Source organism: Spinacia oleracea, chromosome 6 (genome assembly GCF_020520425.1).
Source record: "Spinacia oleracea cultivar Varoflay chromosome 6, BTI_SOV_V1, whole genome shotgun sequence".
In the NCBI taxonomy this organism is placed as follows: Eukaryota; Viridiplantae; Streptophyta; class Magnoliopsida; order Caryophyllales; family Amaranthaceae; genus Spinacia; species Spinacia oleracea.
The window spans coordinates 117200203-117218135 of NC_079492.1; the positions used below are offsets into that span (position 1 = coordinate 117200203).

General features: G+C 35.1%; 1 protein-coding gene across 1 annotated transcript; it reads left to right on the forward strand.

Annotated features, from left to right (window-relative positions):
- The first annotated feature begins 10110 nt into the window (after window positions 1-10110).
- LOC130462802 (NAD(P)H-quinone oxidoreductase subunit 1, chloroplastic-like) lies at window positions 10111-12007 on the forward strand. The gene is made up of 3 exons (XM_056831723.1): window positions 10111-10530; window positions 11353-11395; window positions 11463-12007. Exons 1-3 carry the CDS (start codon window positions 10252-10254, stop codon window positions 12005-12007), a joined length of 867 nt encoding a protein of 288 aa, XP_056687701.1. The 5' UTR covers window positions 10111-10251.
- The last annotated feature ends 5926 nt before the right edge of the window (window positions 12008-17933 follow it).

The following is a 17933-nucleotide window of genomic DNA, read 5'->3' on the forward strand; positions in this document are numbered from 1 at the left end:
AAAACACCATCAACATCAACATAGATTCAAAGAAAGATGGAGAACGATCAAGAACAACCATTGAACAGAGCACGATCTCCAAATACTAAGGTTAATTACTGATTATTTTGTCATTTATATAATGAATTACATCTTATACTACTAATTAGTGATGTTTTTGTGGAATTTAGATACTAATTTCGTTTTTTGGACAAGTAATTGTGTGCTTTGGTGTTCTTTAAAGGGTTTAAGTACGATGTTTGGGTCCAATTAAAGCAATTAATTTGATTATATTGTCAATTTCGTACTTTTTCATAACCCTAATTTTTGGGATGAAATCCAATTTCCACTGGTTCTTGCTAATTGAGCGGTTGATTTGGAGAATTGTTTATGTTCATCATTTTCATAATGGTATAAATCTTTCAAGTAAACTAATTTGATCTATAGTTCCAAATTTCAGTACATAATTAATTTTCATTAACATAGCTTTACATTAAATTGGACAATCCTAGTTGCGTGCATTCAGTTAATTGGCAACTTAGCACACTGCCTTATGTAAGGTGCATTGTGTAAGGTCACAATTTACGTTTTTTTTTACTATAAACAACACATACACACGATAAGAATCGATTTAATTTTTTTGCACATTTTCCTTAATACTAGTTCTCTTGTTAATTCTTGTAGAACAAAAAATTGTTTAGGCGTCCAGGCTTAAGATTCAGGCCTACGGATCAGGAACTACTATTGTATTACCTCAAGAGAAAGGTTGTTGGTAAATCGTATGGTGATGAATACATTAGTGAGCTTGGCGTGTATAGATACAATCCATGTGATCTTCCATTGCTCTCGCCTCTCAAAAAGAGTAATGCAATTTGGTATTTCATCACACCAACAAACATTAACCACCTGATAGCCCAAAGATCAATGAGAGCTGCCAATGGGGGGTTTTGGAAAGTCTCCGGAAAAGACAAGTTTGTCAAAATTGGATCTCGCATTATAGGGTATGTTAAAACGTTAAAGTTTCACATCACCAAGCAAGGTAACACCAATTGGATGATGTATGAGTATACTCTAGACGATGCTTTTCTTAACGAGGAAGGTGTTGTCCCTCAAGAATATTGTGTGCTTAACATGGTTTTAGAATTGTGTGGTAAAGGGAAGAAAATTAAAGGTGATCATGGGGGCACCTTCTTGGAGGAGGATTGGGAAACAGACGATGAAGAGGAAAAAAACGTCTTCGATGATGGAACAGAAGAAGGAGAACATTTGGGATTGGTGTTGACGAGCTTCGGTCAGTATTAGGTTTCGGATTTATGGTACTACTTAGGCCAATGTGTTTAATGGCGGGTTTTTGCGCTTTTGGTATATTACACGCAATTTCCCTAACTAACTAATTTAGGAAAATATTTAGCAACTTAAGCTTGTATAATAGTTTCGTAGGATTGACAAACAATATGTTGTGTGCTGTAATTTGATAGAACCAACCTTTTGAGGCTACAAGCCTAATATATAATATTATTGTGTTTTGCTTAATACTCATACTAAGTAAGATGAATCTTACTTCTTTATTTTCAATAGTATCTTATCATATATTTCATGGGATTAAAATATATTCAGATTTTAAATTCCCATATTTAATATGGCAGAACAACTTTGTATACATTTTTTACGATTAATTGTCAATGGCTTCGGCCTCACATCACAATGGTTACAACATGAGCATTGCCCATCGGTTACCAGAGGTCATGGGTTCGAAACTTGGTGTTGAGGAAAAAAAATAACGTGCATTTCAAAATGCAATATTACCTTACTCTACCCCAAAATAATTCATTTTGGCAAAGTATTATAAAATTCAGTATAACATGCAATGTACACAATAAAATAGTGATTATAAAAAAATTACATATAACATGAACTGTACAAATTGCAATAGTCAATAAATGTGGGCAAATAAAACACGAAATGTACACATTAAAAAAGTTAATCCATGGACGAAAAAAACAATAACACACTTAAAGTACAAAAACAATATTAACAACAAAATGTCAATGGCTTTGGCCTCACGTCACAATGGTTTCACACTGAATATAGAGCATTGCATTCATAGAGGTCTGAGGTTCGATTTTGGCATAGAGAATAATATTGACGCACACTTAATTACTTACCCCTCCCCCCCAATTTTTTTTTTAAAAAAAACCCTTCGTCTTCTACATTGACATTTTCTTTTGTAAGCTTTTTGTTCTCTATATCAAAATTTAATCCATCGTCTTCTACGTTTGTGATCTTCATCTCAACAGAAACAATGGAGTACAATACTAAACGTATATAAAACTCATCGCTTTAACAAAGCATCGCATAGGAAACATCGAACCAAAGCAAATCGACTTCCAGCTTTGGAAACATCGAAAAAAAAAAATTTACTGGATTCAACTTCGACATCACCGAGAACGAATAGATTAGACATACATATACTACAATAATCTAGTAAATCAACAAGATCTACAATATAGGAATTTTGCTGTTGAATTAAAAGACCCAAAAAAAATTCAGCTTTCATCGTTTTCATCGACAATAACCAGACAAAATAAAGGAAAAGATTAATAATTTAAGTTTGAATTTCAAATTCAAATTGGGCTTCAAAAATTTTCATTCTTACTAGGCATGACTAGGATCCTACTAGGATAAGAGAAACCAATCAAAGCCCAGGGTAGAGTGACTGGACTTACCCTGGGGGTAACTGTGGGTTTTGCGGAATAAACCACAAGGTCAGCCGTCAGATTGTAAGTGTGTGTTACCCTGTATGACTGTATTTATCCGCACTTATTATTACGGGTCATGGATTCTCCTTATTTTTTCTTAAATAAAGTGAAATAAGGTGAATAAACATCAATTAAAAAAGGCTAAAAATGTATTCAAACCGTCGTACACTTGCTTAATTACTATTCCCTCCGTCCCTTAATACTCGCACCGCTTTCCTTTTCGGGTCGTCCCTTAATACTTGCACCGCTTCTATAAATGAAAATTTATACCAATATTATATTATTTCTCACACTTACTTACTAACCCCACCTACACCCCTATTCCCTATAAAAAATCATTTATAAATTCACACCCCATTCACCACTCTCCACCTCTTACACATTTCTCATTAACTATATTAAAAAAATATCCCACTATCAACTAACACTCATTAAATAAATAAGTCAATTCAAATATCTTAAACTCCGCACCGGTCAAACCGGAGCGAGTATTAAGGGACGGAGGGAGTAAACGCTATCATGTTCATTAGTCAGCCAGCTTGGTATGTCGTGGGTGTCGTGGTATTTTATGGGTGAGCAAAAAGTCATGGTACCTTGAACTGGAACCAAAACATGCGGTTCTAGAAGCGAGACATGTTGTGCAGGTTTCAGTTCCGGGTAATAGGGAACCTGTTGCAACAGGTTATGATTCTCAATTTTTAGGAATGGGTACCTTGTTGGATACCTTGTACACACCGATTCTAATACGAATTACCCAAAATAAGAGACTGAGCCATATAAAAGTGATTCATATGCCCAAAATAATACAATTCAAGCTAACTTTTGGAAAATATAAATGCAAAATTACAATTTAAACTCAAACTATAAGACAATCAATGCCCAAACCATAAAGTAGATTTTTTTTCAATAAATTAGATTATTTAAATTTTTAAAATGACAGGGTACCCTGAACCAGAACATGTTAGATCTCATTTTCAAGAACCTGTTACAACAGGTTCTAGGAATTTCATTTTCAGGAACATGTTGCAACAAGTTTCGAGTCTTGAAAATTTATCAGGATTCCCAGTTATGCTCACCCATAGAACTAGTGTATAGTCTAATGTGTTACTAAATGCTAGATAGGTTTTTACAAAAAAAAAATTAACGTATTGCAGATAAAATAGGTTTTGATAAATTTAAATAAGTCGACAGATAAATTTATACAAAGTATAAATATAGAAAATCTAAATGAAATACTCCGTAAGTCTTGTTTACCATACAATTTCATGCAAGACATGGGTTTTCCTCAATAAAATGTTCAGATTACTTCGTATTAACGGTTTTTTCATGAAATGCCCCCGGATTTTAAAGAAATTCATCAAATATCCTCAACTTTTCATAGTACATAAAAATACTCCTATTTCAATACATAATACCAACTACCCTTAATGACGTCATCCACCTAAGCAATCTCAATTATTCCACTAAATTCTTAATTAACTAATTTTATCCTTTTTCTTTTCTCTCTTCCCCATTTTTCTGCCCGTTTCCTCCATGGCTGTCGATTTCCCACCTCACCATGACATTGCCTACTCCTCCGGTGGCCTCTTCTCCGACGAAATCCCTCTCCTTGAAGAACTCAACTCACCTTCTTCGGCGGCCTCCTTGCCAATAATCTCCAAAAATAACACACTTAACCTCCTCAATTCCACCGACATTTGCCAAATTAATCTTCCAAGATTTACCTTCACAAAATAATACTTCCTCTGATTTTTAATACTCGCAACGTTTGTGATTTCTACACTATTCACATATTATACTTTGATCATTGTTGGTGATTTTTACGTAAGGTAAAACATAGTCATGTGAGATCTTATTAGATTCGTCTTAATGTGTATTGTCGAAATATTAACTTTTTATAATTTTTGCTTAAATAGAATTAAAGATATTAATAATCAAAGTTGTGCATTGGCATGCGTGAAAGTGATAAACATTTTGAGTAAAAATGAATAGAGGAAGTAATTGATTTTGGTTTCTTGTAATTAATTATGAAGAGGTGAGTGACGCAGGGATGTAGAACGCAAATTGGATTATACAACGGGGTGCACAGTGCTCATTGTGCACCCCGTTCAAAATGACGTAGTTTTAAGCAATATTCACATTTTAATTAATTAACAAGAAAAACAAAAAAATTTAGAGATGCTTGTACGTTGGGAAATACAGTTAATTGTAAGTATCAAATTACCATGAAAGTAGGAAGAGATTTTTTTTTTCATATTTGGCAGATTCGGTGCTTAGTAAAAAAAATTATCTAATTGATTTTTAGAAATCTAAGTGGATAATTATTGTTCCTTTTATGGTTGGTTATTAGTCAGTATGAAATTAACTTGAAACTATGAAGGATTTTTTTTTAATATTTTGGTTGATTCGATGCTTAGATAAAATTATCTAATTGATTTTTACAAATCTAATTGGATGATTATTGTTCCCTTAAATCTAAGTGGATAATCAATATTTCTCTACATAGTTCTTTGGCATACCTCTATGTTCTTTAATATCCTTCTACATGTTCTTTATTATTCGTCAAAAATGTTCTTCGGTATCCCTCTACATTTTCTTTGGTATTCATCTACATGTTCTTTGGTATTGTAAAAAATCAAGAGGCTTACTATTTACCGCCCCATTCATTTACCCATATACCCTTTTTTATTTACTCCCATTCAACATCTACCTATATACCCGCCTCAAATCTAACCACCACCGCCGCCGCCACTGCCGGCCACCATCGCCGGCCACTACCATCACGCCGTAGGCGAAAAAATGGTCGAGTCTTCACAAGAGTTTTTGTTTTTGTCCGGACTTTTTTTTAGAAACTTATGCATTTTTAGCTTGTACCATGGTACAGGCTTATGAATTTTAATCTTGTACCATGGTACAGACTTATGAGTTTTTAGCTTCGACCATGGTATTGACTTATGCAGTTTAATCTTGTACCTGGAAGGAGCTAAAAATTCATAAGCATGTACCATGGTACAAGCTAAATATTCATAAGTCTATATTATTTAAGATTTTGATTTGTTGTTGCATTTGATTTAATGTAATCGAAAAAAAATATATAGACTTATGAATTTTTAGCTCCTTCCATGGTATGGGCTTATGAATTTTAAGCTTCTTCCATGGTACAAGCTTAAATTGCATAAGTCAATACCATGGTCGAAGCTAAAAACTCATAAGTCTGTACCATGGTACAAGCTTAAAATTCATAAGCTTGTACAATGGTACAAGCTAAAAATGCATAAGTTTCTAACAAAAATCGGACAAAAAAAAACTCTTGTGAAGACTCGACCATTTTGTCGCCTGCGTCGTGATGGTGGTGGCTGGAGGTAGTGGCCGGCGATGGTGGCCGGAGGTGGTGGGGTGGTGTGAGAGAATTGGAAAGTAAGATTAGGTAAGGGTACTAATGGAAAATAAGGGAAAATAGTGGGGCGATTTTGAGTAATATGGGGCGGCTTTTAGCGCTCCACAAAATCAATCATACAATTAATATTCCTCTTTGGTATACCTCTATATGTTCTTTAATATTACTCCACATGTTCTTTGTGAAGGAAATGTGTCCTTCACCCAAGGTGCATTAGTCTAATACTAAGGTTCAGATTAATTACGAACAATTAATTCAGTGAGATCAAGTGATCGGAACAGCTAGCTGGAGCAATGCTTTGGACCAGTGAGTTCTAATCTATATTAGGCTCATAGATTACTCTTGATTGAACCTATAAGGTCACACCAATGACATGTAACAGATCACCTGATTAAATGAATCGGAAATTCATTTAATAGCTTTTCGGGAATTAGTTCGGAAAAACATAAATATATGATATGACGTTGGATCGGTATCGTATATCGTATCGCGAATATTCGTAAGCTAGGCGAAACGAATAATCGTATCGTAAGACGGTGATTCGTCAAGTATGATAAGATAAATAATAGCTGTAAGGCGTTGGTCGCGAATACGAGCCGAGACGAGGCTGCCGGCCCATCGAGCCAAGCGCCAATGCGCGCAAGGCCCAACGAAGAGCCAACCCACAAGGCGTGGCCGTGTGCGCGCGCGGAGAGCAGCAAGTCAGCATGCAAAGCAGCGAGGCCCAAGGCCCACGGCTGCGATGCCCGCGTGTTGCTCGTGGGCTTAAGGTGCGTGTGTGTGGCCGGTTGAGGCCTTGTGCCTTGGCCGGTCATGTTATAACCTTAGGGTTATAAGACACCACCACCCACTTATGTTTTTCCAACCTTAGACTATTATAAAACCACGTACGTTCAGTTTTGCCTCCGTTCATATTGTTCTTCCCAAAAAAGCTAAAAACTCTTGAGCATTGTCTAAGCTACGAAACTCAAGACGGATCTGAACGTGTCGGTGAACCAAATAGAGGAACGACAATTGGAGTTCTTTGTTCGTGTTCGTAAATCGATAAACTAGGGAAAACACGCTTCGAATGTAAGTTTGCTTAATTTGTACTTTATACATGCTTCATGGCTTTGGGGATTGTTCCGCACATGTTAATATGTATTTAACTGTATTCCCCTACACTGGTATCATGAGACTTATGTATTAAAGTACTTTTTAGAATGATTAATATGTTTTTGTATGCTGTCGAAAATTTTCTGATTTTTTATTGAATTTACGAAATATTTGGATTATTGGATGAATCGTATAATATGTTCTGAATTCAAAAAGTGTCGGAATTTCGATTTTTCTGACCCTAATCTAATTGAAAACGATTTTCTAAGATCAACTCTTGCGAACAGAATCCCAAAAACAGGCCTCAAAGTTTGGGTTTTTGGGCGTTTTTGTTAATTAACGAATTAAATTAACAATTTTGGAAAAACTTTCAATTAATTTCACGACCTAAACTACTCGGAATTGATTGAAAATTTTCCCCACTGTTCTTGGGTATATTTTAAAATTATAGTAAATTTTTCGGCCATAAATGTTAAGTATAAACCCTGATTGCATTTTCCCTGAATTTGTAATTTTTAGATCCCAAATTGATTTTTCAAATAATTTAGATCTGGAAATTTGGTTAATTGGGAAAGGGAATATAATTTCATATAAATTGGAAGTTTTTAAAAATTATTGGATTAAAATTTTGATTAGATTCGTTTATTTTAATCGTCACTTAAAGCAAATTGGTAAAAATCTGAAATTTAAATGTTTAGAACGATTTAAAATTTTGGATTAGATTATAAAAAATGTTCAAATTTTTGTTGAAATTGTTCGTTCGTTAAATTTGAATATTGTTAGCCAAGATTTAATAAATTTTGCAAAATTGGATTGTTGAAAAATTGATTAAATCACCCACTTTGTTATTTTTCGAAAATAAAAACGATTAATTTTGTGAATATCCAGAAAAATAACTCATGCAAATATGGTTTCGTTAAATTAATTTATTTTAATTAGTTGGCTCGTATGGCACGAGCCAAAGGCACGGAACAAGGGGTGTGCGGTGCGTGTGGCTCGGCGTAGCACATGCGCGCTGCCTTCCCGCAGCTTGGCGCAGCAACGCGAGGCAGCCGTCTGACCACAGCAGCGAGCAAGGCAGTCGATGCCTTGGCTTGCGAGCAACGAGCAAGCAAGGCATCATTGATGCCTTGGCCTACGAGCAGCGACTAGCTAGCAGCAGCTATGGGCTGCGGTGTTGTGCGATGGGACTTGCGAGGGAGGGGCTTTGCTCCTCGTGGCCTCGCACGAACACAACGCACTTGGCGATGTTGGGCTGGGCGCAAGCCTAGCCCGCGTTGCACAAAATAGGCAATTTTGCTCGTTTGGGCTTTAAATTTATTTTTCGCATGAAAATGGCTAACGGTGGATATTTATTTAATTATTTTATTTAACTTGGGCCGTGCCGTGAGTTTAATTAAATATCTAAAATTATATTATTCGAAATAAAATATTGGTTTGAGTGGGAGCCGCTTAATGAAATTAAAATGAAATAATTATTTTAATTATTTTCGTAGGGCACTATTACTTTAATTAAATTAAATTTTGATTAGAATAAATTCTAAGGATTAATAACTCGGAATTGATTAATCTTTTAGGACGCGTTTTATGTGAACGTGATTTTTAAATAAATCATGTAAATACTTGCATATTTATTTGGGCCATTCGTTTTAGGATATGAATATATGAATGCATAGAATGTATATTTTATGTATTGCAGGTACTCAAATGACTAGTATGACCAATCTAGGATAGTTAAATACGGTATGCGAACCTTTTTATCTTTAAATGTAAAGTTTTAAATATGGTCTGCGTACCATTGAAATTTTGATGTAATTATTTGTAATACCCCGAATTTTTAAAACTCGATTAATTATGCTTAATTATTTTTATTTAGCTAAAATCATTTTAAATCCTAAATTCGAACTTTATTTTAATTAACGAAGTTTTATTTCGCTTGATTTTTTAATATTGCTACACAATTTATTTTTCAGTTTATAATTTAATTTCATATTTACGAGTATAACGACCTTTTTAAATTTTAATTATTTTCAGATTTTTAATAATTTCTAAACGTTCTTATTTTATTCGGAAACTAAATTTATTTTTCGTTAAAGATATATATATATATATATATATATATATATATATATATATATATATATATATATATATATATATATATATATATATATATATATATATATATATATATATATGTAATCAATTTTTTGATGAAAAAAAAGATCTTGATCGAGATAAAAATACACTTAGAAATTTAAAATTCTTTCTTTGGCCCAATTATCGATTAGAAGATTTAGCTTTTATGAACCGTTTTTGGTTTGATACTAATAACGGAAGTCGTTTTAGTATATTAAGAATACATATGTATCCACAATTTTAAATAAATTGATGATATATTTGGTAGATAAATAAATGTACATACGCCTTCTTATACATTCAATTCCTATACATGATACTAATTCGATAACGTATCTATTATATCCGAAATGAATCAAAGTTTCTTTGATAAAATAAATCAATAAGGTATTGTGTATACCAGATTAAAATAGCTGGCATTATTATTACTGATCGGTAAAATTCTATATTTGGTAAAAAAAATAAGGAAGGTTAAGAATTTATGAAAAAAAATTCATTCATATCCGTAATTTCGGATGAAAAAAAAGAAGAAAACAAGGGTTCTGTTGAATTTCAAGTATTCTGTTTTACCAATAAGATAAGAAGACTTACTTTACATTTGGAATTGCACAAAAAAGACTATTCATCTCAGCGGGGTCTACGAAAAACTCTGGGAAAACGTCAACGACTGCTGGCTTATTTGTTAAAGATAAATGGAGTACGTTATAAAGAATTAATTAGTAAATTGAACATTTGAGAACTAAAAACACGTTAATTTGAAGAGTCATTTTGAATTATTTGAATTATTTGATTTATTAGATCTTGAATTTTGATGAACGTCTTTTTGTTTTCAGCAATTCATGGAAAAATGAATTTGTGAAAGAATGAATCGGGGAAAAACCTATGGCTGTACCAACTACCAGAAAAGATCTCATGATAGTCAATATGGTCCCTCACCATCCATCAATGCACGGTGTTCTCCGACTCATCGTTACTTTAGACGGTGAAGATGTTATTGACTGTGAACCGATAGTGGGTTATTTACACAGAGGTATGGAAAAAATTGCGGAAAATCGAACAATTATACAATATCTGCCTTATGTAACACGTTGGGATTATTTAGCTACTATGTTTACAGAAGCAATAACTGTAAATGGGCCAGAACAATTGGGAAATATTCAAGTACCTAAAAGAGCTAGCTATATCAGAGTAATTATGTTGGAGTTAAGTCGGATAGCTTCGCATTTATTATGGCTCGGCCCTTTTATGGCCGATATTGGCGCGCAGACCCCTTTTTTCTATATTTTAAGAGAAAGGGAATTAATATATGATTTATTCGAAGCTGCTACCGGTATGAGAATGATGCATAATTATTTTCGTATTGGAGGAGTAGCTGCCGATCTTCCTTATGGATGGATAGATAAATGTTTAGATTTTTGTGATTATTTTTTAATAGGGCTTACTGAATACCAAAAACTTATTACGCGAAATCCTATTTTTTTAGAACGAGTTGAGAACGTCGGCATTATTGGTGGAGAAGAAGCAATAAATTGGGGTTTATCAGGCCCAATGCTACGCGCTTCCGGAATACAATGGGACCTGCGTAAAGTTGATCATTGTGAGTGTTACGACGAATTTGATTGGGAAGTCCAATGGAAAAAATAAGGAGATTCATTAGCTCGTTATTTAATACGAATCGGTGAAATGGCCGAATCTGTAAAAATTATACAACAAGCTCTAGAAGGAATTCCAGGGGGTCCCTATGAGAATTTAGAAATTCGACGCTTTAACAGAATAAAATATCCTGAATGGAATGATTTTGAATATCGATTCATTAGTAAAAAGCCATCTCCTGCTTTTGAATTGTCGAAACAAGAGCTTTATGTAAGAGTCGAAGCCCCAAAGGGAGAATTAGGAATATTTTTGATAGGAGATCAGAGTGTTTTTCCTTGGAGATGGAAAATTCGTCCCCCGGATTTTATCAATTTGCAAATTCTTCCTCAGTTAGTTAAAAAAATGAAATTGGATGATATTATGACGATACTAGGTAGCATAGATATCATTATGGGAGAAGTTGATCGTTGAAATGATAATTGATACAACAACAACAAAAGTACAAGCTATCAATTCTTTTTCCATATTGGAATTCTTAAAAGAGGTTTATGAGACTATATGGATGCTTTTCCCTATTTTGATTCTCGTATTGGGAATTACAATAGGTGTACTAGTAATTGTATGGTTAGAAAGAGAAATATCCGCAAGTATACAACAACGTATTGGACCTGAATATGCTGGTCCTTTGGGGATTCTTCAAGCTTTAGCGGACGGAACAAAACTGCTTTTTAAAGAAAACCTTCTTCCATCTAGGGGGGACACATATTTATTTAGTATTGGACCTTCTATAGCAGTCATATCGATTCTACTAGGTTACTTAATAATTCCTTTTGGGTCTCGCCTTGTTCTAGCCGATCTCAGTATTGGTGTTTTTTTATGGATCGCTGATTCAAGCATTGCTCCGATTGGACTTCTTATGTCAGGATATGGATCAAATAATAAATATTCCTTTTTAGGTGGTCTACGGGCTGCTGCCCAATCAATTAGTTATGAAATACCATTAACTCTAAGTGTGTTATCCATATCTCTACGTGTGGTTCGTTAAGACATAGGTCTTCACCTTTACCTATGTATTTTTATGTTTTTAAGAATAAAAATAAAATGTATTGAATAGCATCATATTTTTTTTATTCACAAATTCGGTTGATAAGTTAAAACAGATAGTTAGATGAGTGAAAGAAAACAGCTTCCAAATTTATATATATATATATATATATATATATATATATATATATATATATATATATATATATATATATATATATAACCGTATATGAGATATTCACCTCATACGGCTCCTCAAGAGCCATAAATAAATTTGGAAGCTGTTTTCTTTTACTCATCTATATATATATAATGAATTAATTTCGATAAACATTTCTATTTTTAATTTCCAAAAATAGCAACAAAATTTCTGAATTTTTGTTCAACCATCTGAAATTACGAAAAATGCCCTTGGAGGAGAAAATTCCATTTCTCTTCTTCCTCCTACTCTCCACGTATGTTTCATTCCCCCTTTTTCTTTGAAATCAGTCCAAATTCTTGCCTTGGAGACCAAGGACTTCTCCTTCTTCATCACTCTACCTACTTACAAAAATCAGAATTTCCAATTCAATTTCAATAAATCAACCAAAACACAAAATCCAATCTCACTCTTCTTGTTCTTCTGTGACGCAAATCACCACCGCCAACATCCACCGTCCGACCACCACCTCAACCACCGACCACCACTGTCTACCACCTCTGACTACCACCCCAACCACCGTCTTCCCCCAGCACCACCGAACACCACCCCCTCACCGCCTCCCCCTCCTCTGCTTTCCCTTTTCACACATCCCCTGCCTTCCCCCTTCCCCCGCCTCGCAACACCACACCCCCCACCACCAACTCAGCACCACCACCTCCAGCCACCAATACCACCATCACCTAACCTCTCTACAACCACCCTGCATTGTCCGACGGCCCAGAACCACCGCGAAACACCACGCAAATCTCCCTTGTTTCTCCTCACCTTCGCGCCACTCACCACCCTCTTTCTTGCTGCTCCGTCGCCTCCGGCGTCGAGTCACCCCACCCTTCCTTCCTCTCCTCCCCTATTCCGTCCTCCCCTCCGCCCATAACTGACCGGAGAACACCCTCAAACTTTCCTGTATTTCCCTCCTTTGCTCGACCTCTCTCTCCCCTTCCGTGCTGTTCCACCGCCGCGAACCAACCACCTTCACCATCACCGTCATTCTCCCACGCGGTCTCGCGCTGCCGCGACACCAGGGCCGCCGCCCAGCCGCCCCTCTTTCCTCCCCTGTTCGTGCTCTGCTTCGCACCCCCCTTTCCCTCTTTTGGTCGACTATCATGAACCCAAATACCAGACCTTGTTTTATTGCTTTATCAAACCCAAAACAAAAGGGTTGGGCCCAATTTTAATATTTGGGTTTTGGTAAGCTCATTTCCTATTTCTATTTTCAGATTTATGAATTTACCTTTCATGTTCTTCTAAATAAATTTGATAAAGTATTTCAATATATATTTATATAAATAATTACAAATAAAATTATTTATTATTTCAGGTAGGAAAATATATTTAATTTTCGGTTTTTACTAAAATTAAGTTACTAGCTTGCGTTAACAAAAAGGTAATTTAAGTAAATTTCATGTAAAGCGATTTATGAGTTATAAAATTATATTTTTGAAATTTCGATTAACAATAATATTTTCGTTAAATTTATGAAATTATATTTTTATTAAAATTCGTTATTTATAAATTCATTACTTATATATTTTATTATTTATAAAAATATCGATTTTAGATTATTTATTATTTTAAGTAACTAATTGAATGATTTAATATTCTGAAAGAAATCGGACTTGGAGCTCAGGAAGAATGATCCATCAAACGGGAAGTGTAAAACGACGGTTGAGGTAACGGCTATTGCTAGTACCCGCAATCCCCTTAAAAATGTATTATGAAATTATGACGTTATGATTGAATTTATGAATTGAATGTTTTTATGTGTTTTCTGGATTGTGGGATGAAGTATGATTTGTTTGAATCGTTTCTTATAATATGATTTGATTGAGTTTTCTCATAAAATGATGCTTATGCAATGCTATGGAAGAAATGATATTTTTTATTGATCCCAGGATCAAAATGATGATTTATGATATAAAAGAGTTATGTTATTTCAACTGAAACACAAGCCAAGGCTTGGTAAAAATTACATAAAACATGATAAATGAAAGTGAAAGACCTGGTTTGTCTGGCGGTATATAAACTACCATCTTCCTATCTATCGGTCATGCATGCACCACGGACACCTGTCCACCCATGGATTACGAGCCCAGACTCCCATGGTTTATGAGCCCAGGCTCAGGGCCCAGGCCCATGTCGCGATGATGAGGCCAGGCTCTTATGGGCCCAGGCCCAGTGGAGAATTCCTTCACGGTTCGTACTTGCCGACAACTAGCATGTTAATTAAATGTTTATGAATGACGTTTTCATTAAAAGTTTATGAATGAATTAAGTATGATGTTTTATTAATTGTTTTACTTATTCTATTCTCCCTGTGTTATTAAATAAAATGAGTTGAAATGAATTTTACGTTGCTAGGATAGTCGTTACTGAGTCTTCGGCTCACCGTTTTGTTTTCCGTTTTAGGTACTGCGGGGAACGTTGGACACGAGTAGTGGCGAGGAATTTCACTTAAATATTATTCACCTAGTTTATGCTTAATGTCTTAATAGTTTAATTAAAGACTTTTAGTAATTTATGTACTTGTATTTTGGGAATGTAAAGGATTATCATATTAAATTGGAGGTTTTTATGGCTTATGTATGATGTTGCCTTGTAATTTCCAAGAGGGAATTACGGCAGGTAATGTCCCGACCAAATTAGGTTAATTCCGCTGCTAATTATGATTTAATAATTGAATTAGAGGTCGGGGCGTTACATTATTTCATTATTTCAAGTATTTCTAGTTTAGGACTTTAAGTTAGCATATTGAATGAAGTTCAAGACGATTCCAAGCTAACAAGGTGAAGAAGATTGGATGCTTCAAGACAAAGTTTTGGGCCATAATAGTTCACCAAGTTTATTTATGCACTATATATATTGTGAATGAATGTATATTATGCATGAATGTTGTTTGTATGCTCGATTAGATTTAGTTCACTAAATAATCGAACCAACATAGAAACAACTAGGTCCAAAGTAATATTGAGTTTAAAGTTTCCCTTCCAAATCAAGCACTTACAAAAATCTAAGGATCTAACGTAGTAGGTTTCCGCCAAAGCGAGGTGCTATTTTAGTTGACTTAGATGGTATGGTATCCCAAAGGAACACATTGATTATGGTTTTAACTCAAACAACAATGCCATATGTTGTGACAATGGGATAAATTATGGTATTAATTTATTAACCAAGATTAATTTGGAGATTACTAGCAATAGGTTTTGCTTACCTAGAATCTTAAAAGACTTAAGAAATGCCAAAGGTGCTTAAGGATTTAGGACTTTTAGGGTCTTGGAATCGTTTCATTTAATTTTGGACCATGTTTTGCTTTTGCATGAATGAAATGTTTAATAGCTTTAATGATTGCATGTTCGCATTTACTTCAAAGTTATTAAAGATTATGAATGGTTATTTATTCCAAATTATTTTCAAATGTAGTAATCAAATGACCGCAAACAATAACAACTCATTCAACCTACGTTCAATTCTCGACAAAGAGAAGTTGAACGACAACAATTTTCTCGACCGACAAAGGAACTTGCAAATAGTTCTAATGCATGAGGAAAAAGAATATGTCCTTGAGGAAGAGTTACCAGAGGCCGCATGGCTGAAGGTGACTCAAGATGCCCTTAACCGTTGGATCCAGGCCAACAGGGATGTCAAATGTGTGATGCTTGCATCCATGAATCCTGAACTTCAGAAAACGTTCATTAACTCGGATGCTTACTAAATTATCTCGTAGTTGAAGAACATGTTTCAGGATCAGGCCAGAGTCGAAAGATTCGAGACTCAGAGGTTGATCCTTGAGACTAAGCTCAAGAAAGGAGAACTAGTGATCCCGCATGTTCTTAAGATGATTGGAATGTTTGAGAATATGAGAGTTCTAAATTCCGACGTCTCAAATGAAATAGCCATTGACATCATTCTCTATTCGCTTCATAGTGGATATGATCAGTTCAAGTTGATTTACAACATGAACATTATGGAGAAAACTCTTACTGAGCTTCACGGTATGATGAAAACCGCTGAAAAGACGCTCAAGCAAGAGAATAAGCATGACGTGCTTATGGTGCGTAAGGGCATGGGCTTCAAGAAATCAGGCAAGGGAAAAGGCAAGAAGGGTAAGGGCAAGGCTGCTCCCACACCTAAGTCCAACAGCACTAGTTCTGGTAAACAGAAAAGGGTGTCTCGTTCTCCTACCGACTCTGAATGCTTCTACTACTAGAATAAGGGGCATAGGAAGAGGGATTGCTTGAAGAGAAAGGAAGAAAAGAAGGACGGAAACGTCGCTTCTCCTTTAGGTATGTATGTTATACATTGTAATCTTGCAAATTCGACTTCTTGGGTACTGGTTGTGGCTCACACTTATATTCCAATTCGCATGGACTAAGGAGAAGTAGAAATCTTGATAAAGGTGAGATGGATATACGTGTGGGAAATGGAGCACGGATTTCTGCATTAGCCGTATGATCTTATTTTATATCTTTGCCTAGTGGTTTTGTTTTGGAACTAGAAAACTATTACTATGTTCCTAGTATCACCAGAAACATTATTTCCGTTTCAAGTTTCGATTCTAAAGGTTTTAGTTTTCAATTTAAAGACAATAGTTGTTCTTTTTCTTTGAATGGAATGTTTTATGGTTCAGCACAACAAGAAAATGGTCTATATGTGCTAGATACGAGCAAACACATTTATAACATAAATACCAAAAAGGCTAAAACTGGTGATTCCGATCTCATATATCTGTGGCATTGTGGATTAGGCCATATAAACACAAAACGCATGGAAAGACTTCAAAGGAAGGGAATTCTAGAATCATTCGACTTAGAGAAGATTGATCAATGTGAATCTTGTTTACTTGGCAAAATGACAAAGCGACCTTTCTCAAAGGTGGGAGAAAGAGCAATCGAACTACTAGGACTAATACATACGGACGTATGTGGGCCTATGAGTACGAAAGCTAGAGATGATTTCAGCTATTTCATAACGTTTACGGACGATTTCAGTAGATATGGCTATATTTACTTAATGAAACACAAGTCTGAATCGTTTGAGATATTCCAAGAATTTCAAAATGAAGTAGAGAATCAACATGGCAAGAAAATCAAAGCTCTAAGATCAGACCGAGGAGGTGAATATCTTAGCCACGAGTTTGATGATTATCTAAAAGAATGCGGTATTCTTTCTGAATTGACTACTCCGGGGACACCTCAATGGAATGGAGTGTCGGAACGGAGAAACATGACCTTACTCGATATGACCAGGTTAATGATGGGTCAAGCCGAACTTCCTTTACAATTTTGGGGACATGCGTTGCAAACAAAAGTATTCACACTGAATCGTGCTCCGTCAAAATCTGTTGAAAAGACTCCATACGAATTATGGATTGGGAAACTTCCAAAGTTATCTTTTCTAAAGATTTGGGGTTGCGAAGCATATGTCAAGCGATTGATTTCGGACAAGCTCGAACCAAAATATGAAAAATGTTTCTTCGTGGGGTATCCAAAAGAAACAAAGGGGTATTACTTCTACAACAAGTCAGAGAACAAAGTATTCGTTGCTCGTGACGGTGCCTTTCTTCTTGGAAAGAAATCATATTTCCAAATTGACAAGTGGAAGAATAATAGACCTCGAAGAGATTCGAGACGAACAACGGACCAAGAACTATTTAGAAGAAGTTCAAGGTGAAGAACCTCCAAGGCCTTTAGAAGAGCCAGTGGGAGTAGTTCCTCAACCCGTTGTTGCC